Below are 24,464 nucleotides of genomic sequence, written 5' to 3' on the forward strand. Positions count from 1 at the left end.
AGGAAAATTATGTGGATATTGAAGCAACATCTCAAGACATCAGTCAGGAAGTTAAAGCTTGGTCGCAAATGGGTCTTCCAAATGGACAATGACCCCAAGCATACTTCCAAAGTTGTGGCAAAATGGCTTAAGGACAACAAAGTCAAGGTATTGGAGTGGCCATCACAAAGCCCTGACCTCAATCCTATAGAACATTTGTGGGCAGAACTGAAAAAGCGTGTGCGAGCAAGGAGGCCTACAAACCTGACTCAGTTACACCAGCTCTGACAGGAGGAATGGGCCAAAATTCACCCAACTTATTGTGGGAAGTTTGTGGAAGGCTACCCGAAACGTTTAACCCAAGTTAAACAATTTAAAGGCAATGCTACCAAATACTAATTGAGTGTATGTAAACTTCTGACCCACTGGGAATGTGATGAAAGAAATAAAAGCTGAAATAAATCATTCTCTCTACTATTATTCTGACATTTAACATTCTTAAAATAAAGTGGTGATCCTAACTGACCTAAGACAGGGAATTTTTACTAGGATTAAATGTCAGGAATTGTGAAAAACTGAGTTTAAATGTATTTGGCTAAGGTGTATGTAAACTTCCGACTTCAACTGTATAATGAACAAAAATATAAACGCAATATGCAACAATTTCAAAGATTTTACTGAGTTACAGTTCATATAAGGAAATCAGTCAATTGAAATAAATTAATTAGGCCCTAATCTATAGATTTCACATGACTGGGAATAGAGACATGCACCTGTTGGTCACAGATACCTTTAAAAAAAAGGTAGAGGTGTAAAACCAGTCAGTATCTGGTGTGACCACCATTTGCCTCATGCAGCACGACACATCTCTTTCGCATAGTGTTGATCAGGTTGTTGATTGTGGCCTGTGGAATGTTGTCCCACTCCTCTCAATGGCTGTGCGAAGTTGCTGGATATTGGCGGGAACTGGAACATGCTGTTGTACACGTCGATCCAGAGCATCCCAAACATGCTCAATGGGTGACATGTCTGGTGAGTATGCAGGCCATGGAAGAACTGGGACATTTTTAGCTTCCAGGAATTGTGTACAGATCCTTGCAACATGGGGCAGTGCATTATCAAGCTAAAACATGAGGTGATGGCGGCAGATTAATGGCACGACAATGGGCCTCCGGATCTCGTCACGGTATCTCTGCATTCAAATTGCCATCGATAAAATGGAATTGTGTTCGTTGTCCGTAGCTTATGCCTGCCCATACCATAACTCCACCGCAACCATGGGGCACTCTGTTGACAACGTTGACATCAGAAAACTGCTCACCCACACGACGCCATACACATGCTCTGCGGTTGTGAGGCAGGTTGGATGTACTGCCAAATTCTCTAAAACGACGTTGGAGGCGGCTTATGGTAGAGAAATGAACATTCAATTATCTGGCAACAGCTCTGGTGGACATTCCTGCAGTCAGCATGCCAATTGCACGCTCCCTTATAACAACAGTATAAACACATAAAATACATCACAATTACGAATAATAGTGATACGCACATGTCTCCAGGAGCCTCAGGTTTGAGCCACACAGCCAGGGTGAAGGAGCCCAGATGTCCCAGACTCTGAAAGGGAGGAGAGGCCATGCATCCTCCCTTGGTCCACCGGAATATCACGCTCCTGCTGGATTCATCCCCTTCTCTCTCCCCCTCTCCCCCTGTCCCTGCCCGGGAGTGAGGGTCCAGCCCGTCATGGGTGACACAGGTGCCCCAGTGTGCAGGAAGCAGTAGGGGTGCATGGGGTGGGGTGGAGGAACGGTAGGGGCACTCCTGGTTGCAGAACGCCTGGCTGCAGTTGTGGAGCTCCTCCAGGGAGGTGGGGCTGTGGCAGTAGGTGGTGCGCTCAGGGGTGCCGCAGCTGGAGCGGGCAGGAGAAAGGGTGACGGGCTTGTGGGCTCCGATGTTCTCCAACCGGGGGAAGTGACCCTGAGAGGTCACAGGGTCAAAGGTGAGGAAGAGGACCAGGATGTAGAGCCAGAGCGAGGATCGGATTCCTTGTCTGTTTTTTCTCTCCACTTTCCACACACTTCTTCCTTCTCTTTCTCCTCTTCCCTTTCTGTACTCCGTCATCACCCCTCTCTCCTGCCTTTCTCCTCTCTCTCCTCTCATCCCTCTATCCGTCATCCCCTCTTTCAGTGAGGTCCAGCTCCGTCCGTTTGGCCTGGTAGCCTCCTGAAGCCGAGTCGTTGAATAACTCACGATGGTCACGGTGCTGGAGGTGACATTTTACAGACCACTGCCTTGGGTAAGGCAGCACAGCTCGACACACACACACTCGACCAAATCCTTCACATGATAGCTTGGATTTCACCTCAATGCATACCTGGAGAGAAATACGGAGAAGAGAGAGAGCGAGAGCGAGAGAGAGAGAGAGAGAGCGAGAGAGAGAGAGAGAGAGAGAGAGAGAGAGAGGGAGAAAGGGAGCGAAAGAGAGAGAGAGAGAGAGAGAGAGAGAGAGAGAGAGAGAGAGAGAGAGAGAGAGAGAGAGAGAGAGAGGGAGCGAAAGAGAGAGAGAGAGAGAGAGAGAGAGAGAGAGAGAGAGGAGTCAGACATAAAACTAATCTAGGGGGAAATGTCATGCAGGCTAGTCCCTGCCCAAGGCTATTATGTTTCATTTGATCGAGGGAAAGCTAAACAGATACGGAACATTTCCTTTCTGCCTGCTGTTGAATTGAACAAACGTGTCCTTTTTGCAGTAGTATCTAGGGATTTCCTGGGTTCTCTCTGTGATCCTCAAATGCCCTGTTTCTCTAAGTTTTGGGGAAATTGGGGCTTAGGGGGTTAGGTAAAACTGATATTATTAGCTTAACGTTAACTAGCTACAATATTTTCAACTTTAGTGCCATCTCTTTCTGATGGTGCATTGGGGTTAATGGTGAATTACTTAGTCATTGACAGCTGTCTAGTGAACAGCAACGTGGTTGTCTATAAGTACCCTAAATATATTTAGAAAGTTTACAACAGTCAACAATTATGTCAAACTAAACAGAGCACAACCTCATCGTTTGCTTTGCTGTTTGCCTCAGGGCAGGTTTATCGAAGCTACGCTGCTTGCGCACGGCTACAACATGCAACAAGTTGCTGTCCATCACGCCAATAAACTAACACACAGTCACTTTTCCTTGATTAAATACGCTAATATAACAATGTCTGTCCCAAAAACCAATAAAGTATTATATAATTGTATAATTTTACATTTAAATATAGAAAACCCTATTTATGTCAGCGCGTTTGTCCCTAATCTTACCTCAAAGTCTGGAGGCGCGTGGTTGACACTCTGCCCTTCTCGCGCAAAGCTGATTACCGCGAGCTGCCATCTGGACAGCGCGCCGCTCTAGACAGAAACAAAGCAGCAACGAGGAACTTGTCAGTAACAAAACAAAAACAAAACAGGGTCATCCAATGCGTTTACCAACTACGGCGACAAAATCACCGCTAGGCATATCTTTGACGAAACCGCGACATGGCTGACGACAGTCTAATGTATGCAAGTCCGATAATTACCGCTGCCTGTAGCTGAGGAGAGATGGCTAGTATTCTATTACCCCCCCTGCGAGAGTGATGCGTCTGGGTTTAACAAGTGGCTCTCGTCTCGTGGCGTAGGAAGAAACGCTATCCGTGGTCGTCATAGCAACCCTGGGACGGACACTACAGACAGACAGTGTCGTGCATTCAGGTGCTGAAGCCCGGAGGGAAAGAAGAGAGGGGCAGTGGATTATAACATAACAAGGAGGGGTGGGGTTTGAGGGGGCCTATCTAATGTTTATCATTGCACCACCACTATATAACTCACCATGGTATTTTAGGTCTTTATCTACTCAGCATATATAAATACATTAAAACAATTACTAAATGAAAAAAGGGACATGAAATTGGGATCTTACTCAAAGCTTATGTGAAAGGCCAGTGGCGATTTTAGCATGTACATTTGCAAAGCTACTACAAAACACTAAACAATACATGAATTGCACTACAACGGCGACAAACGGTGCCCACAAACTGTTAGGGCCTACATAAAGCTGTCCCAACAGCAGAGCTTTCTTTTCAGTACCATGGAGTGAATCCTTACCACCGCTACACCTGGCTATCAGCGGAGCCTTGTCTGGCAGCGAAACAGTTAATTCAGCCTCATTTACTGCCTTAAAAAAAAAATTAACATAGCTGATATGGCTGACTTGCTTAAACAAATGTGGTTTCTATTGACAATTGAGATGTACAAACTATGGCAAAGACACGGCGGTTGGAACCAAAAATCAAATTTGGACTCCAGACCAAAGAACACATTTCCACCGGTCTAATGTCCATTGCTCGTGTTTCTTGGCCCAAACAAGTAACTTCTTCTTTTTAGTGACCTTTAGTAGTGGTTTCTTTGCAGCAATTCGACCATGAAGGCCTGATTCACACAGTCTCCTCTGAACAGTTGATGTTGAGATGTGTCTGTTACTTGAACTCTGTGAAGCATTTATTTGGACTGCAATTTCTGAGGCTGGTAACTTTAATGAATTTATCCTCTGCAGCCGAGGTAACTCTGGGTCTTCCATTCCTGTGGTGGTACTCTTGAGAGCCAGTTTCATCATAGCGCTTGATGGTTTTTGCGACTGCACTTGAAGAACCTTTCAAAGACTGACCTTCAAATCTTAAAGTAATGATGGACTGTCGTTTCTCTTTGCTTATTTGAGCTGTTCTTGCCATAATATGGACTTGGTCTTTTACATTTGATAGATTAATTTGTATTTTAAGCTTAATGACTAAAGGATTTCACCCCAAATACAGTATAAAATGTTAAACAGTGTTAGAATTAGAATGTAGTGTCAACTAACCCACTAACAGAGGGGGGCGGGACTAAACATTCCAGGATAAGGAGAAAGGTGGAACCTGTTTAAGAAAGCCTCCTAAAGGTGGGCGGAGCAAAAGTGCCTTTGTGTGGAAGGAGTATAAAACAGTATGTATGTGTTTTGGGCGGGAGAGTTCTCCATGAATAAAGATACAGATAATCCTTGTGGGTTGTGGACCTTGAATCATTGATGATTAAAACCAGAGCCTTACAACCTCTGGTAATGATTCAAGCTTAGGTTGAATTAGAGATAGAAATTCTCATAACAACATTTAAATATAGAAAACCCTACTGATTGGCTCAAACGCATTAAGAAGGAAATAAATTCCACAAATTAACTTTTAAGAAGGCACACCTGTTAATTGAAATGCATTCCAGGTGACTACCTCATGAAGCTGGTTGAGAGAATGCCAAGAGTGTGCAAAGCTGTCATCAAGGCAAAGGGTGGCTATTTGAAGAATCTCAAATATATAATATATTTTGATTTGTTTAACACTTTTTTGGTTACTACATGATTCCATATGTGTTATTTCATAGTTTAGATGTCTTCACTATTATTCTACAATGTAGAAAATAGTTTAAAAAAAAGAAAAACCCTTGAATGAGTAGGTGTTCTAAACCTTTTGACCGGTAGTGTATCTCCCTGGCATATTACATAATTTATGTAGCGGCATACAATACATTTTTGGACTCACCGTTGTGCTGTGTTCAATTGAACAGAAAGGTGGTGCGGCAGTCCTTCTTGTGGGCAAATTTTGTCATGAAACTTTGTCATCAAAGTCTGGCATTCTCTGGATTTATGGTGCTTTGAAGACAACTGGGAACTCAAAAAAATAACAATGTTGAATCATGACGTCAGTGATCTTCAGGTCGGAGCTCTAGAAAGAGGCCTGAGTTCCCAACTTGGAATTCCATGTTGGATGACCGTTCAAAACGTGTTTTCCCAGTCGGAGCTAGTTTTTGTCAGAGTTCCCAGTTGTCTTGAACTCACTGAAGTCTGAGATTCCCCAGTTTCCAGATGTTTTGCTTTGCAACACTTGCAGTTAGCCACTGATTCCTTCCAAACCACTCATTGTTGAATTTGCGATTTCCAACTTGTTGTGTAATGTTTATGTCCAATGGCTGATGAGCACCGATAAGTTTTATCTATAACTTCTCCTCATAAGGCTTGAAAAGGATTTGCCAGTAGATTGTCAACGTGATTCATGATGATGACTGTATCATGTTGACATGATCAGTCCAATCAAAGCTACGGTAGATATAACGTGATTTGACATCATTTTATCTGTGGCCAATGACCTTGAGCCTTCTTGGATGGGCACTTCTAATGTAAATCTATGGCAGCACCCAAGGGGACTTGAACATTCTAGCTCTCCCTGTAGATTTTGCAGTGACGATGTGTCCCCATGAGTGACAGAACACTGAGCCAATCACGGCGCAACTAGAGAAGATTACCAACCGCTACGCTCTGTATTTTCCGCTGGCTGCCCCTCCACCACAGAAAGCACTGAGCTAGGTTGAAACACCTGCATTTCGGAGCTGCCTTACTCAAGAAAGCAAAAAATAGACCATGTTTGTATGCGGCTTTATTAACTCAATAACTATTTTTTTTATTGTTTGCAAACTGATATGTGACACGAATTTATGCCAAAATAACATGCAAAGCAGGCCCTGAATGACGGGTCGCCACTGTGAAAGGCATATACTGTATGCTCAATTGGTGGTTTTTGTCACACCCTGATCTGTTTCACGTCTCTTTGTGATTGTCTCCACCCCCCTCCAGGTGTCGCCCATCTTCCCCATTATCCCCAGTGTATTTATACCTGTGTTCTCTGTTTGTCTGTTGCCAGTTCATTTTGTTTCGTCAAGTGTACCAGGTTTTCCCGTCTTTCTCAAGTTCCTGTTTTCTAGTTTTCCCAGTTTCGACCATTCTGCCTGCTCTGACCCTGAGCCTGCCGTTCTGTACCTTGTCACACCACCCTGGATTATTGACCTCTGCCTGCCCTGATCCTGAGACTGCCTGCCGTTCTGTACCTTTTGGAATCTGACATGGATTACTGACCTCTGCCTGCCCTTGACCTGTCGTTTGCCTGCCCCCTGTTTTTGTAATAAACTTTTGTTACTTCAACAGTCTGCATCTGGGTCTTCTCCTGAAAGGTGATAGTTTTAGGAATAGTGGGAATGATGCACACATCATTTGGAAGCATGCTCACTGACTGTAGCCTAATGACTCTGAGTAACCTTTCCTTGAGATAGGCTACCTCTGGGTGCCTCAAACCAACCTTAATCATTCATACCTACAGTAGCCTATAATATTTGATATGGTCATTTAACTCTTCATAAAACAATCTACACAGAAAACAATGTAATACAGCATTGTCAACATTCCTGTTGTCCAAATGATAATTGCCAATCAGAAACTCTGCCTATTTCTTTCAAATGGAATTTCAGCACTTGTCTCTGCCTATGTGCAGTAGCTGGCAGAAGCAATAAGGCAGCCACATAAGCACGGTTAACACCGACGCAATGTTATGCATTCAAAATATGTAAACAAATCTAAAAAGGCCCCTTATATTTCCAGACAAGTTTGTTATCAGCTAATCGCATTTGAACAGCTGCAATTGCTTTGGTGAACAAAGGCAGTCTAACTAGTTTTTAATTAAGTGCTCCTAATGACCTTAAGAAGATTACTGCACTCGCCGAATAATCAATACTACGCAGGGTAGGCGGCTAGGGGCTCAGCCAAGGGGGAGGGAGGGAAGGAGGCCCTAGCTATTAATATATTACATCCACAAGGCCTCCCTCCCTCCTAATTCCTCTCTTCCTTTCTCTCTTCCTTCCTCTCCATCCTCCTCTACCTCTCCCTTTTCCTCCTCCCTCCTATCCTCCTCCCCCTCTCTTCTTCCTCCACTTCCATGGGTAAATGTAGGATCCTAACCAGCTGACACTTGTCACTGAGTTAAAATAATAAAACAATTGGCCCTTAGAGATGAAAAAAATATGCAGAGATATTCTTTCAATAGGACATTTGTACATATCAGCCCATTCATATTGTACTAGTGAATTATTATTGTCATATATTACAGTGGGGAAAAAAAGTATTTAGTCAGCCACCAATTGTGCAAGTTCTCCCACTTAAAAAGATGAGAGAGGCCTGTAATTTTCATCATAGGTACACGTCAACTATGACAGACAAAATGAGGAAAACAAATCCAGAAAATCACATTGTAGGATTTTTAATGAATTTATTTGCAAATTATGGTGGAAAATAAGTATTTGGTCAATAACAAAAGTTTATCAATACTTTGTTATATACCCTTTGTTGGCAATGACACAGGTCAAACGTTTTCTGTAAGTCTTCACAAGGTTTTCACACACTGTTGCTGGTATTTTGGCCCATTCCTCCATGCAGATCTCCTCTAGAGCAGTGATGTTTTGGGGCTGTCGCTGGGCAACACGGACTTTCAACTCCCTCCAAAGATTTTCTATGGGGTTGAGATCTGGAGACTGGCTAGGCCACTCCAGGACCTTGAAATGCTTCTACGAAGCCACTCCTTCGTTGCCCGGGCGGTGTGTTTGGGATCATTGTCATGCTGAAAGACCCAGCCACGTTTCATCTTCAATGCCCTTGCTGATGGAAGGAGGTTTTCACTCAAAATCTCACGATACATGGCCCCATTCATTCTTTCCTTTACACGGATCAGTCGTCCTGGTCCCTTTGCAGAAAAAACAGCCCCAAAGCATGATGTTTCCACCCCCATGCTTCACAGTAGGTATGGTGTTCTTTGGATGCAACTCAGCATTCTTTGTCCTCCAAACACGACGAGTTGAGTTTTTACCAAAAAGTTCTATTTTGGTTTCATCTGACCATATGACATTCTCCCAATCCTCTTCTGGATCATCCAAATGCACTCTAGCAAACTTCAGACGGGCCTGGACATGTACTGGCTTAAGCAGGGGGACACGTCTGGCACTGCAGGATTTGAGTCCCTGGCGGCGTAGTGTGTTACTGATGGTAGGCTTTGTTACTTTGGTCCCAGCTCTCTGCAGGTCATTCACTAGGTCCCCCCGTGTGGTTCTGGGATTTTTGCTCACCGTTCTTGTGATCATTTTGACCCCACGGGGTGAGATCTTGCGTGGAGCCCCAGATCGAGGGAGATTATCAGTGGTCTTGTATGTCTTCCATTTCCTAATAATTGCTCCCACAGTTGATTTCTTCAAACCAAGCTGCTTACCTATTGCAGATTCAGTCTTCCCAGCCTGGTGCAGGTCTACAATTTTGTTTCTGGTGTCCTTTGACAGCTCTTTGTCTTGGCCATAGTGGAGTTTGGAGTGTGACTGTTTGAGGTTGTAGACAGGTGTCTTTTATACTGATAACAAGTTCAAACAGGTGCCATTAATACAGGTAACGAGTGGAGGACAGAGGAGCCTCTTAAAGAAGAAGTTACAGGTCTGTGAGAGCCAGAAATCTTGCTTGTTTGTAGGTGACCAAATACTTATTTTCCACCATAATTTGCAAATAAATTCATTAAAAATCCTACAATGTGATTTTCTGGATTTTTTTCTCTCAATTTGTCTGTCATAGTTGACGTGTACCTATGATGAAAATTACAGGCCTCTCTCATCTTTTTAAGTGGGAGAACTTGCACAATTGGTGGCTGACTAAATACTTTTTTTCCCCACTGTACATGGTTGAAGCTAACACTGATTTTAAGCATGATCTGACTAAACACACTGATTTTCATTAGCTATATAAACAATATTTCACAAAATCTTCTTTCTGCGAGTAGACCTAATACCATTAGAGTAATACTGTAATGCAGCCCTAATGTAACCTATTAGTTTAATTCCTTTCAAAATCAACATGAATATATATGAATATCATTTGTTGGATGCTGATTAAGAGAAGTGGAATAAATTGATGGCCTCATTTTATCCAAACGCAATATTAGGCAGGCCTATAGAAATGTTAAACATTCCACAGCGCCTTTATCTACTCCCTGATAGCGTGCCACTGAATTAGACGTCAGGCTGTGATTTGGCTGCCATTGATTTTCTAAGCTCCACGGTATGTCAGTCTGTCAGTCTGTCAGTCTGTCAGTCAGTCAGTGTTCCATCCAGTCTCTCTCTCTCTCTCTCTCTCTCTCTCTCTCTCTCTCTCTCTCTCTCTCTCTCTCTCTCTCTCTCTCTCTCTCTCGCTCTCTTTCTCTCCTCTCTCTCTCTCTCTCTCTCTCTCTCTCTCTCTCTCTCCTCTCTCTCGCCTTTCTTCTCTCCTCTCTCTCTCTCTCTCTCTCTCTCTCTCTCTCTCTCTCTCTCTCTCTCTCTCTCTCTCTCTCTCTCTCTCTCTCTCTCTCTCTCTCTCTCTCTCTCTCTCTCTCTCTTTCTCTCTCTCCTCTCTCTCTCTCTCTCTCTCTCTCTCTCTCTCTCTCTCTCTCTCTCCCTCTCTCTCTCTCTCTCTCTCTCTCTCTCTCTCTCTCTCTCTCTCTCTCTCTCTCTCTCTCTCTCTCTCTCTCTCTCTCTCTCTCGCTCTCTCTCTCTGTAGGGATGCTGAGGGAGGGGAATGGTATTGTATTAACATTATCTCCACCATGGTCCATGGAGATAGGAACCAAATCAGCCCTGTGTTTGCATTAGCCCTTATTCTGCTTGTCCCCACTTTTCCTCTACTCTTATTTGATCTAATTTTTCCCTCTTAGTCTTCCTTGTATTTTTTCATCACCCACTTCTGCTCTGCTCTACTCTACTGTTTGCTAGCTCTCCTTTCTTTTATCCTGTTATTTCCTAACTTTTATCATTACAAATCCATTTCCACGCTATGACTGCATTTATAAGCAATTATAAACATTTATATTGGCTTATTCATGAAAGCTATTATTAAAGGCCCAATGCAGCCGTTTTTATATCAATATCAAAAAATGTCTGGGTAGCAATTAAGTACCTTACTGTAATAGTTTCTATTAAAATGTACAAAAATAAGTTTTCAGCAAAAAACTATTTCTCAAGCAAGAATTTTGATAGGACGGTCTGGGAATGGTCTGAGTGGGGAGGGGAAAACGGAAAACTAGCTGTTATTGGCAGAGAGATTTGGGACTCTCTTTGTTATTGGTCTAACTAATTTACCACCTGTGGATGTCACCAGGCATTCCGAAACTCGCACCCATGCAAACCTGCTGATTAGAAGGTCCTGTGTACATTTACATTTTAGTCATTTAGCAGACGCTCTTATCCAGAGCGACTTACAGTTAGTGAATACATTTTTTTTTTCTATACTGGCCCCCCGTGGGAATCGAACCCACAACCCTGGCGTTGCAAACGCCATGCTCTATCAACTGAGCTACATCCCTGCCGGCCATTCCCTCCCCTACCTTGGACGACGCTGGGCCAATTGTGCGCCGCCCATGAGTCTCCCGGTTGCGGCCGGCTGCGACAGAGCCTGGATTCGAACGAGGATCTCTAGTGGCACAGTTAGCACTGCGATGCGGCGCCTTAGACCACTGCGCCACTCGGGAGATTGTATTTCCAACCAGCAACTATCAGGAAATAACATTGATACATTTTTTCCAAACTTTTACAGTGTTAGTTTCATCAACTGTTGTACAATATGATACAAAACACAGTAAAACATTAATTTTGACTGCACTGGTCCTTTAAGTTTAAACCAATTTATATAAAGACCTACTGTTTTAATCTTCATTTCCAACAAAACAATGCATGAATGTAACTCCTATACCCATGGTGATTTAATAATATCAGAATCAGTGTGTCCAGAATGTCTGTGTGTTCTCAGCATTGTATTAGAGATCAGACGTTCACCCCCAGGCCCATGCTCAGCAATCCCCCTCCTGCTGAGTTTCCATTGGACCGAATTAACCCCCCACCTCCACACCCAGCACACACTGTCTACATTAGCCTGCTGCTGAAAGTGCAAGGCGGCCATTCCTTCATTCCTCCACATAGGCAGGCTCTCTGACTCACAGTTCTCCCTCCCTGGCTGTCAGCGTTACAGGAAAATTAAAACACGGCCATGTGACTCTGAAGTCCACTGTAATTTAGTTATCTCAGCTTTGTGAAGTCGAAGGCTTTTCTCAGGCTAGGCTTTTTCCTCTGTCTAAGCTATTCTGTCAGATTTTGCCATTACTAAATTATGAGTTTATTATATTGTATTATGTGTTATAATACATTACGTGTTTTATAATAGGAAAATATTACATTTGCACACAAAATTAGAGCACCTTATACAGAGACGTCTCCCTGCAATTCTGATACTATATTATGAGATATTGCGCTATTAATTGTTGAATTTCCCTTGGAGCTCTATCCACAGTAATCTACCACCATTCATTCTAGGGCCATGTATCATTGGAAGTAGCTATATGGCCTACAGATACACGCCTGTCCTTAATGAAACACTGTAAAACGGATAGTCTCACAATTACAATTTAGCAGACACTCTTATCCAGAGAGACTTACAATAAGTGCATCATACAGGGGGGCTGGTCAGAGCCTATCTACTGGGTGGTTACAGCGGTGTCTGATGCTATATAGGCCCCTAGTGAAGGGTTTAAAGTACCACTAATTCACTTGACAATGACACACCATACTATTTATAAAAGTGCACTAACTAAATTAATGGCCCATCGAATGGAGAGTAAAACATTTAAGTGCAAATAAACGCTGTCGGTGTGACCCTCTTACGCTCGCTAACTCAGCCCCACGGCTATACTATCCATTTCATCCCTGAGAGAGAAAGAGAGAGATGGAGAGAGAGAGAGAGTGAGAGAGAGAGCTGAAGAGAGAGCGAGAGAGAGAGAGAGAAAGAGAGAGAGCGAGAGAGAGAGAGATGGCAGAAAATGGTGTAACAGCCTTTTACTCTAAAGCCCATTAATTACCAGTGAGTGATCCACTAGTTAACATTTCAGTGTTAAGTAGTCCTCCACATTCCCTGAGGCTTTTCCCCCAGCCAGCCACAAACCATTAGAGCCTTCAGGGGGCGAGTGATGGAGGGAATAAGGGGAGAATGAAGAAAGGAATGATAGGGAAACATAAAAGAGAATGACAGATAGAATGACAGATAGAATGACAGCGTGATGAAGGTGGGGTATGCCATGGAGAATATAATGTGATAGAATGTGATACTAGTTAAAGCGGCAATCAGTAGTTGAAACAATAACAAAGCATGGGGCTGGAGAAATGTAACCTCTCAAATTCAAAGACAGAGTTATAGATGCAAGGACTGACCATCCGTGATATCAAAAATATAATTTGAACCATGTTTTTAGGCTATACAGTTTTTATTTACATTTACTTTGTTCACAAACATTAGAGAGTAAAACAAGCTTACAGGAGAGTATTCAGACCCCTTCACTTTTTCCACATTTTGTTACGTTACAGTCATATTCTAAAATGGATTAAATAAATAAAAATGTCCTCATCCATCTACACACAGTACCCCATAATGACAAAGCGAAAACAGGGTTTTAGACATTTTTGCAAATGTATTACAAATTAGAAACAGAAATACCTTATTTACATAAGTATTCAGACCCTTTGCTATGAGACTCCAAATTGAGCTCAGTTGCATCCTGTTTCCATTGATCATCCTTGAGATGTTTCTACAACTTGATTGGAGTCCACCTGCGGTAAATTCAATTGATTGGACATGATTTGGAAAGGCACACACCTGTCTATATAAGGTCCCATAGTTGACAGTGCATGTCAGAGCAAAAACCAAGCCATGAGGTTGAAGGAATTGTCCGTAGAGCTCTGAAACAGGATTGTGTTGAGGCACAGATCTGGGGAAGGGTACCAAAAAATGTCTGCAGCATTGAAGGTCCCCAAGAACACAGTGGCCTCCATCATTCTTAAATGGAAGAAGTTTGGAACCACCAAGACTCTTCCTAGAGCTGGCCACCCGGCCAAACTGAGCAATCGGGGGAGAAGGGCCTTGGTCAGGGAGGTGACCAAGAACCCGATGGTCACTCTGACAGAGCTCCAGAGTTCCTCTGTGGAGATGGGAGAACCTTCCAGAAGGACAACCATCACTGCAGCACTCCACCAATCAGGCCTTTATGGTAGAGTGGCCAGACGGAAGCCTCAGTAAAAGGCACATGACAGCCCTCTTGGAGTTTGCCAAAAGGCATCTTAAGGGCTCTCAGACCATGAGAAACAAGATTCTCTGGTCTGATGAAACCAAGATTGAACTCTTTGGCCTGAATGCCAAGTGTCACGTCTGGAGGAAACCAGGCACCGCTCATCACCTGGCCAATACCATCCCTACGGTGAAGCATGGTGGTGGAAGCATAATACTGTGGGGATCTCTTTTAGCGGCAGAGACTGAGAGACTAGTCAGGATCGAGGGAAAGATGAATGAAGCAAAGTACAGAGAGATCCTTGATGAAAACCTGCTCCAGAGCGCTCAGGACCTCAGACTGGGGCGAAGGTTCACCTTCCAACAGGACAATGACCCTAAGCACACAGCCAAGACCACGCAGGAGTGGCTTTGGGACAAGTCTCTGAATGTCCTTGAGAGGCCCAGCCAGAGCCCGGACTTGAACCCGATCTAACATCTCTGGAGAGACCTGCAAATAGCTGTGCAGCGACGCTCCCCATCCAACCTGACAGAGCTTGAGAGGATCTGCAGAGAAGAATGGGAGAAATTCCCCAAATACAGGTGTGCCAAGCTTGTAGCGTCATACCAAAGAAGACTCAAGTCTGTAATCGCTGCCAAAGGTGCTTCAACAAAGTACTGAGTAAAATCTTTCTAAAAACCTGTTTTTGCTTTGTCATTTTGGGGTATTGTGTTTAGATTGAGGAGGAAAAAATATAATTTAATCAATTTTAGAATAAGGCTGTAACATAACAAAATGTGGAAAAATTGAAGGGGTCTGAATACTTTCCAAATGCACTGTATTTTGGGTTCTGATGGGGGTGTGACAGTTGAACTAAGCCCTTGTGGCATTTATTAAGTTATATTCCTCAAGAATTAATGGGTACATATCATTCATTTATAAGTCAAAAAATGGATGTAGCAACAGCTGATTGCCCCTTTAAAACAGAAAAGTGAGTACTCCATATTGATAGAATATAGCAGCAGACAAGTGGATACCAAAATGACTGCAGTACTCACAACCTTCTCTAGAGGGACTGATTTTCAAAGCCTCTCTTTTTGTAACATCCATGAAAAGACTGTGATCATTCATGTTGGTTTAACGTCAACTTTACGTTTATGTGACGCATGATGCAACCTCAATGCAATCAAAATGACAGTATTCTAAACTTCTTAATCAACCCATTTTGTACTTGTTTTAGTGTGCGTGTGTCTAGGACGTACCGCTATGGCTGACCCTGTAAAACAACAAATTTCACTGCACCTATCTGGTGTGTGACAATAAAACACTTATTTATAAAAATATATATAACATAACAGCTATTACAGACTTCCAACAAATGTCTAATAAAAGCTCACAACGTGGGAAGCCCTTATAATGACAGTAAGTGTTTTGAATGCAACAATATTTTTCTGAAAATGGATTGTGGATTATTGATTATCCCCCCCAAAAATCACTAATGTCTACTGAAAGTCTACAAAAAAAAAATGCACTCTCTCTCTCTCGCCACAAATACACACACACACACACTCACACACATTCAGGACTTCACACACTACCACATGTATCCGCTTATCAATTGATACCAGGCTGTGTATCCACACACATGCACCCAAAAGTTATTTTTGTAGGTCGGACTGTGTGTGTGTGTCTAGGGAAAGGTAGCTGTGAAAGCCCATTACCACTGTGTGTGTGTGTGACCAGGCCTGTGAAACCCAGGAGAGGCCTAGCGTTGATACTGAGAGGGAAAATGGCTGCACTCAGTGACAAAACGCCACCAGTGCGAAGCCGCGCACATTAGCACCTCACAGATGACAGCACCCAAAACAGATACGGCACCCGAGGAGCCTGACCCCAATGGCACTGAAGGGACCAGAAATCACATCCCCGCACAGCGAAACTACCCTGACCCGATAAAACACACAGTGAAATCACATCATACTAAATGGGAATAGGGTAAACTCAAAGTCTACCTGCCTGTTCCTTATGTTTTGGTTTTTATGTTTTGGGTGTCCCTGGATAGTTAGATTTGTTTAACAGAATACTTTCAATTTGGCTGGTGACATTTGAGTTACACGACACTGGTTCTTGGTATTTGGTATTTTTATTAGGATCCCCATTAGCTGTTGCGATAGCAGCAGCTACTCTTCCTAGGGTCTTACATTTGAGATATGAGGAATATGCTTTATGGTTCCTGTCTTTATCTTTCTCTGCTGGTCCCTACCCCTTTTAGATTGCCTTAGTTTCAGCCGGCCTTCCTAGCTCTAATGCATGGGGGGGAAGAGAGAGAGAGAGATGGAAAGAGAGACAGAGGGCGGGTGGAGAGAGAGGTGGAGCGAGAGATGGAAGGAGATAGGGATAGAGAAATCAAAAGAGAGAAAGAGGATGGGAGAGATGGAGGGGGAGTTAAAACAGTCATTAGAGATGCACAGGAGGTCATGTAGCATTCCACAAGGTTAACGATAACGGCACTCAGCAGCTGAAATGCTCAAGTGGCTTTTATTGTATCATAATAATGAATCAATGGTATAAAGATAAAATGAAATAAATGAACTCCGAAGCCAAGGAGTAAAACGGATGTGCGGCAGCGTCGGCGACAAATAAAAAATAAATAAATAAAATCTCTCCAGCACCATTGGGCCCTTCTCGGCTAATATCTACTGATGTCATCTTGTTGAAAAATATTTGCCTGGAGGTTAGTGTTCCCCGTTTGAAAGGCTTAAACGCTTCTGCTTCAGAACATTAAATATCTGCCCACATTACTGCTGCTACGTATTAACAGAGCAGAGCTAGGGGACAGAGGGCACATAGCTGGAACGCTAGGGTAGGGAGAGGGAGCGGAAAGGTCCAAGCTGAAGAGAAGCAGGAGATGTGGTCGATTTCTTTTGGTGTTAGACCTGTCAGGCTTCTTTGTCATCATCTTCTCTTGGCTTTCCCTCTCTGTCTCTCTCTCCTGGCGGACTGTGGAGTTTTTATTTCTCGTTCATCACAGCTCTGTGGTTTATGTCCCTCTGCTTCCAATTGTGTGTGAGTGTGTGTGTGCGTGTGTGTGTGTGTGTGTGTGTGTGTGTGTGTGTGTGTGTGTGTGTGTGTGTGTGTGTGTGTGTGTGTGTGTGTGTGTGTGCGTGTGTGTGTGTGTGTGTGTGTGTGCGTGTGTGTGTGTGTGTGTGTGTCTGAGGCCTCTTTATAAACTCTATTGTGCGTGGCTGACATGTACTCTTCTGTATCGGATGCTATAGACCTACTGAAGTGAACTGTGATGACATAGGGATATTACGTATGTCATAGTCTCACTTGGCCATCCTTCCAGATCTAGTCTCCTTGACTTCCACTACCTTCGTCATTACCTATATGAAGGTGATATTACCTTGGGAGTATGGGACGTCACTGAAACAGAGAGGACAAAGTCAACAACAGCAGAAAGAAAACTCTGAGGAATTCCCACTGTTAGTGTGTGTGTCCACCAAGTCTTGTTTATAAGTATGTGTGTGTGTGTGTGTGTGTGTGTGTGTGTGTGTGTGTGTGTGTGTGTGTGTGTGTGTGTGTGTGTGTGTGTGTGTGTGTGTGTGTGTGTGTGTGTGTGTGTGTGTGTGTGTGTGTGTACGGTAAAGAAGCACACAGTAGAGAGAGAGAGGTCAAAACTGGAAGCATGTTTTAATATTGCTCTACCGTTATCCTGAAAGGCATGATTGGAGTAACACATCTGAACTGATCGTAGTTACAGAATCATAGGTCTCTCTTTTTGCATTGAACAATATATACAATGTAAAATAAATACATTTACACAAATGGACATATTGTTGGAGCACACTGTATGATACACACGTCACAAAAATATACAGGTAATCGTTAACTGATGTGGAACACATCTAGAACTACTGACATGTTTCTCACGGCATTCCAGCAACTCCTGGTCGAAAAGATTTAGCAGACATTTTTTCATAATTGTATTATATATTATTTTTCCGTCTTTCTTAACCTCTTCCCCGTCCGTCTATATTTCCGTACATTTCCATGTCAAACAGCCAGGTTATACCCTAATCACACACGTGGTAGGTATAAGTACACCTCTGCATAAATACGTACTTGACTAACACTCACTATTCTCCTCCTTTGCTTCTCATAAAAAATAGCAGTTGTTTGTACATGTTCATTGCCTTATTCCATATTGTCTAATGGTAAAATAGTCCAATAGATACAGCACTGATCTAATTCAAACAAAAAGTGCAACGTCTGTCCGTCTGTCTGTCTGTTGCACAGTCATATTGCTTTAAATAACAAAATCACGTTGGGAGAAAAAACGCCCTCGTTCGTTATGGCTAAATTACTCTCCTCTCTCTCTATCTTAAATATGATTCATAGAAGGTGTTGAAAGATACATAGCAAAACCTCAGCATGATTTAAGATGCTAAAATTACGTGTGTAGGCCAATAATATTTGTGGCAACAATTTACACAAGAGCAGTGTTGTGGTGGTGAGAATTATGCTATGTGTTGTTATGGTAAATTTAATGTTTACCATGAATATTGAATATTTAATGATGTGTAGCTAATATGCCTAACTATGTCTTGAGACTGAAAGGTACAATGTTGAAGAATAAGCCTTTGACCTTATTCTCTGGCAAGGTTGTGATTATTATTATAATGTTATTATTATGGTTTGTCAGCTTTTATTAAACATAAAATTCAGCTCAGCTTAAGCCACCTCTGAGAGACGTTTGTGTTCGCTTTCAGCTCATTTTATTGGCCAGTACATAGTATTGTTAGAAAGAAACAGAGAGAGAAGAAGAAAACAGGAGTTGTGTATGGAAATGATAGACGAGCCAACATGTTTCCCATAATAACTTTGACATTATTGTCTTGTTCATTAGTGGCTGTAGATAATTCAGGCCGCAATACACAACTGCAGATAAAGTCAAACAACACTGTGGGATCATGCAGTATCTGAGGTGTTAACCATGTTCAAACTGACACACCAAGCTAGCTGCTCTCGCAAAAATTGCCATTAGATGTTGACATGAAACCACACCTGGCCTTAAAATACAGCTTTAAAATTCAGAGAGTACATAGTGTCATTTCCCCTTTATCTGCGATTGATTGAATTGGGCCTGAATTTAGGAAAGTACTTTCAGTAAAATACATTCTCCAAACCATGCTCTATTCTTTATGTTTAGCCAATGATGAATAGATGGTAGTTAACAAATAGGACGAAGGAAGAAGATAAATTAATTAGAAACACAACCCCCCCATTAGTCCTAGAAAAAAAACAATATTTTAGTCTTCATTTTTTTCATTGTTTTTAGTAAGCACACAAAGTTAACAGGTTTTGGAAATGGGTTGAACTCTAAAACAAAAGAAAACAAAAATACGTGTTTTTTGTTTAGTTTTTTTTTCCTTTGCCATCTCAAAGAGTTTAGCTAATGTTACAACGCAGCTGTTTCTGAATGGAAGGCAGTATGTACAGCGAGTTATCAAAAAAAGTCAGCTATTGTTCGGAAATGCTCAAATGTCTTTTTTATATATTTAAACCTAAGATATACATTGTTATTCTACAAGAAAGTTACACAAATGATCCCTTTTTAAATATGTTGTTTCTTCCTTTAGATAGTTGTTATTCTCATCTATGTCAGTACAGGTTATTATGATGATGATGATGATGATGATGATGATGTTGTCATTGGATCAGTTGATCTAGCAGAACTAGCTAGATAGAAGAGCCTTGTTTCCTGGTAAGTCGGTAGGTATGTGAGAATATTTTCTCTACTTCTACCCTGTGTCTAAAAAAGTGCACGCCACGAGAACTGGAAGCACCACAAGAAGGTACACAACGACGACGTTGAATGAAGCGAAAGGGAAGAAAAAAAAACACAACAAAATAAAAGAAAGGGAAAGTTATTTGAAAAAGCACAGCAAACATAAAACACAGAGGCTGAACTAAATTTCTTTTTTTTTCTTCTTTTTCCTTTTCTTTTTATTCCAATAAAATGTCTTAGATTAGAATTATAATTTGTTAATTTACAATATACAATGGTTAAGAAGGTTCAGAAAATACCCCTTACTAATAATACTGACATATTTGCTATAGAGAGTGACGTAGGTTACTTGATTAATCGTTTAACTTCTCAACTGGAACCAGTTGCCATTTTATATTAGATTACGGATATTGGTGTTCTTAATCTGCGTACAAAAACCCTGACCAAATCCCAACCTCATTCCTTCCTATGACCCCATCGCTTATAATAGCTTTCCTAAGTGCTAGTTTAGCATTATATCTTGGCTACAGATTACTGTTCTTGGTACAATGGCGGTCTTTAGAGTCAAATGCATGAGTTATCTGCTTGCCTCCACATTCATGGGGCTTCCCTAGCCTTGGGTTAGTTTGATTCTAGGACTATGTCATCTAATAGCCTATGGCAAGCACAAAGAGAGAAGCTACACCTGGTAGAAATGTTAACATCTCCCAACGAAGACTGGCACAAACATTAATTGCATACATGTTAATATGCACCCTCCATTTAAATGACTATTGCTTGGAGAAGATAAATGTGATCCATATATATATATATATATATATATATATATATATATATATATATATATATATATATATATATATATATATATATATACTCATATATAATTTCTGAAAGTGGTAAAGCTGATAGAAAGAAACATATATTGATTGATTTCTTATTAACACAATATAAACAAAACAAAATAATCATAGACCATATATGATGACCGAATCATATATTTACACCCTTATTAATTTCAATAAAAATAAGACCAAAAAGTTCCAACATAAGCATAAATATGTGAGTCTGTCCCTTCAGCACTCCTGTACCTGTCATTGATATTGCATGAGTGACTAAAGCTTCACCGTCTCCCTGAAAAGGTAACAATAATAATCAAACCACTACGTCTTGTCTGTAAAAACCCTCTGGAAGACGACAGAAAAGGGTAAAGAGGAAGTCTAATGGCCGTAAGTGATTAAAATGACAAACCCAAAGGGAAGGCTGGGGGTGATGACAACGATCTGATAGGCTGGCATGTGGGAACTTTGTGTGTGTGTGTTCTAACGCTGTAGTTAAGGAGGCCAGACTACAGAGTGAGGGAAAGACTGTTCCTCAGACTGCACTGGTTCCAGGGGGGGTGGGGGTGTATCAGATGAGGTGTTGGGGACTGGACATCCACTGAATGGATCTCCATCCTTTGGCAAGGCAAGTCTCCTCTCCTCCTATCTTCTCCGTTATACATTTCTTCATGAAAATCATCAACAAAAAGTATTAGTTAATTTAATTTTTTCTTCTGCAACAGCATGTCCTGTAAAAACTGGGTTGGGAAACTGAGAAGAAGAAGCGTTACAGTTTATCTGCTGCTGAGACAACCAGAGCAGTGTCTCTCTCTCTCTTTCTTTCCTTGTTTCAATATTTTCATCAGTCAATAGTCAATAATCACATCGTTAATCCTTCTTATATGTATAAGTGACACGTGGTCGATAGTCAATAGTTTACAGTGCCGTTGTTATGGTAGCTGGTTTATGACTTGGTTATAGGTTATACACAGACGACCCTCCAGCAGAGGTCTCGTCTCAGTGTCAGTGTCTCCCCTAACGCACAGAGGTCAAGGGTTAAAGTTCAGAGGTTAGTCCCGCCCATCTTTCTCAGTGGGCGGCGAGTTTGGGAGGTTCAGGTGTCATGTGGGGTTTCAGGGGGTCAATGGGAGGAGCCTGTGTGTGACTGATTGACATTTCGGAGGTGGTGGACGTGGTTGGCCAATCAGACCTTGGCCTCTAGCAGTTCCAGGAAGAGTTTGTGCATGGGGACCTTGCCGTCCTGCTTGATGCTGTAGAAGTGCTGCACGGCCTTGGTGGAGGTCTGGCGGAGCAGGGGCAGGGTCATCAGCAGCTTGCCTGCCCGACGAGGGTCCTCCGGGTGCTGGCCTGCCTCGTAATCCTGTAGGGCCTCATGGAGTACATCCTGGAGCTTCTGCACCGCCTCCATGTCCTCTACGTGCATGGAGTCTACAGGGGGAGAGAGGGAGGGGGGTAGAGAGGAGAGAGAGGTTAATCTTTACACATACTGCATGACTACATAACATTACAGAGAGAGAGAGAGAGAGAGAGAGAGAGAGAGAGAGAGAGAGAGAGAGAGAGAGAGAGAGAGAGAGAGAGAGAGAGAGAGAGAGAGAGAGAGAGAGAGAGAGAGAGAGAGAGAGAGAGAGAGAGCGAGAGAGAGAGACTGTTTGCTGATGATCTGGTGCTTCTGTCCCCAACCAAGGAGGGCCTACAGCAGCACCTACATCTTCTGCACAGATTCTGTCAGACCTGGGCCCTGACAGTAAATCTCAGTAAGACAGAAATAATGGTGTTCCAAAAAAGGTCCAGTTGCTAGGACCACAAATACAAATTCCATCTAGACATCGTTACCCTAGACATACCTACTTTGGCCTAAACATCAGCACCACAGGTAACTTCCACAACGATCTGAGGGACAAGGTAAGAAGGGCCTTCTTCGCCATCAAAAGGAACATAAAATTTGACATCCCAATTAGGATCTGGCTAAAAATACTTGAATCAGTTATAGAACCCATTGCCCTTTATGGTTGTGAGGTCTGGGGTCCCCTCACCAACCAATAATTCATAAAATGGGACAAACACCTAATTGAGATTTTTGATTGTTTATTTCACTTTTGTTTATTTTCTATTTCACTTGCTTTGGCAATGTAAACATATGTTTCCCATGCCAATAAAGCCCTTTGAATTGAATTGAGAGAGACAGTGAGACAGAGAGAGGGAGAGACAGCGAGAGAGAGACAGAGAGAGAGAGAGAGAGAGAGAGAGAGAGAGAGAGAGACAGCGAGAGAGAGAGACAGAGACAGAGAGACTCCCCAGCTGAACAATAGCCTGGTCTGTCTGTATTGTCTGTCTCAGGGTTAATGTCAAACACAGTCATTAGCATACTGAATGGGTACTAGAGCATTTATGAGCACTGAGGATAGGTGTTGCAATGGATTTCCCAACTCCAGTCCTGCACGCACACACACACACACACACACACACACACACACACACACACACACACACACACACACACACACACACACACACACACACACACACACACACACACACACACACACACACACACACACACACACACACACACACACACACACACACACACACACACAAGCAAACTGAGGTCAGTGTGGGTTGGGTGAACATAATATATAACCACTGTAGTCTATAGAGAACATCTGTCATAGTGTGTGTGAGCATGCTTATGTGTATGAACATGGTTGCGTGTGTGTGTGTGTGTTTGTGTGTGTGTGTGTCTATTTCTCCAGGTTGTCCCTAGCAGTGTTTCTCCCCAGGGATAAATTACTTCATGCAGTCTGGCCTTTAGAGCAGAAACCACATCACTCCAGCCGATCAATGGAACTTGCATGTTAAATAATAATCACAGGTCAACTAACTAGATCACACAGACCAGACAGTGGTGGAGGGGAGGGTCTACACCAGCACATCTCTCTCTCTCTCTCTCTCTCTCTCTCTCTCTCTCTCTCTCTCTCTCTCTCTCTCTCTCTCGCGCTCTCTCATCTCTCTCTCTCTCTCTCTCTCTCTCTCTCTCTCTCACTCTCTCTTTTCTCTCTCTCTCACTCTCTCTCTCACTCTCTCTCTCTCTCTCTCTCCTCCACTCTCTCTCTCTCTCTCTCTCCCTCTCTCTCTCTCTCTCGCCTCTCTCTCTCTCGCTCTCTCCTCTTCTCTCTCTCTCTCTCTCTCTCTCTCTCTCTCTCTCTCTCTCTCGTGCTCTCTCTCTCTCTCTTTCTCAATTAAATTAAATTAAATTCAAAGGGCTTTTTTAAATCAAACAACAAAAATGAACAGTAAACATTACACTCACAAACGTTTCAAAGTAATAGAGATATTTCAAATGTCATATGACTATGTACAGTGTTATAATGATGTGCAAATAGTTAAAGTACAAAAGGGAAAATAAATATACATTAATATGGGTTGTATTTGTTCTTCACTGGTTGCCCTTTTCTTGTGGCAACAGGTCACAAATATTGCTTCTGTGATGGCACACTGTGGTATTTCACCCAATAGATATGGGAGTTTATCAACATTGGATTTGTTTTCGAATTCTTTGTGGGTCTGTGTATTCTGAGGGAAATATGTATCTCTAATATGGTCATACATTTGGCAGGAGGTTAGGAAGTGCAGCTCAGATTCCACCTCATTTTGTGGGCAGTGTGCACATAGCCTGTCTTCTCTTGAGAGCCAGGTCTACCTACGGCGGCCTTTCTCAATAGCAAGGCTATGCTCACTGAGTCTGTACATAGTCAAAGCTTTCCTTAACTTTGTGTCAGTCACAGTGGACAGGTATTCTGCCACTGTGTGCCAAGTAACATTCCACTCTGTTTTTTGGTAAATTCTTTCCAATGTGTCAAGTAATTATCTGCATGCAGAATTCTGGATGCAGAGTCTAAATT

General features: G+C 42.5%; 2 protein-coding genes across 5 annotated transcripts in view; both read right to left on the minus strand.

Annotated features, from left to right (window-relative positions):
* The window catches only part of LOC121539731 (usherin-like), a 158,367-nt gene extending 154,701 nt beyond the window's left edge, over positions 1–3,666 (minus strand). Inside the window, exons 1-2 of the mRNA XM_045207408.1 lie at positions 3,275–3,666; positions 1,529–2,350 (exon numbers count right to left, since the gene is read on the minus strand). Of these exons, the coding sequence (XP_045063343.1) occupies positions 1,529–2,151 (623 nt within the window). The 5' untranslated portion in view covers positions 2,152–2,350; positions 3,275–3,666. The remainder of the gene's footprint in view (positions 1–1,528; positions 2,351–3,274) is intronic.
* A 16,936-nt stretch (positions 3,667–20,602) lies between these two features.
* LOC121539761 (estrogen-related receptor gamma) overlaps positions 20,603–24,464 on the minus strand; it is a 246,252-nt gene continuing 242,390 nt past the window's right edge. For all 4 annotated transcript variants that reach the window (XM_045207464.1, XM_045207462.1, XM_045207461.1 and 1 more), the window contains exon 8: positions 20,603–21,990. In XM_045207464.1, coding sequence (XP_045063399.1) covers positions 21,746–21,990 — 245 coding nt within the window. In that variant the 3' untranslated portion in view covers positions 20,603–21,745. The remainder of the gene's footprint in view (positions 21,991–24,464) is intronic.

Source organism: Coregonus clupeaformis, chromosome 25 (assembly GCF_020615455.1).
Source record: "Coregonus clupeaformis isolate EN_2021a chromosome 25, ASM2061545v1, whole genome shotgun sequence".
In the NCBI taxonomy this organism is placed as follows: Eukaryota; Metazoa; Chordata; class Actinopteri; order Salmoniformes; family Salmonidae; genus Coregonus; species Coregonus clupeaformis.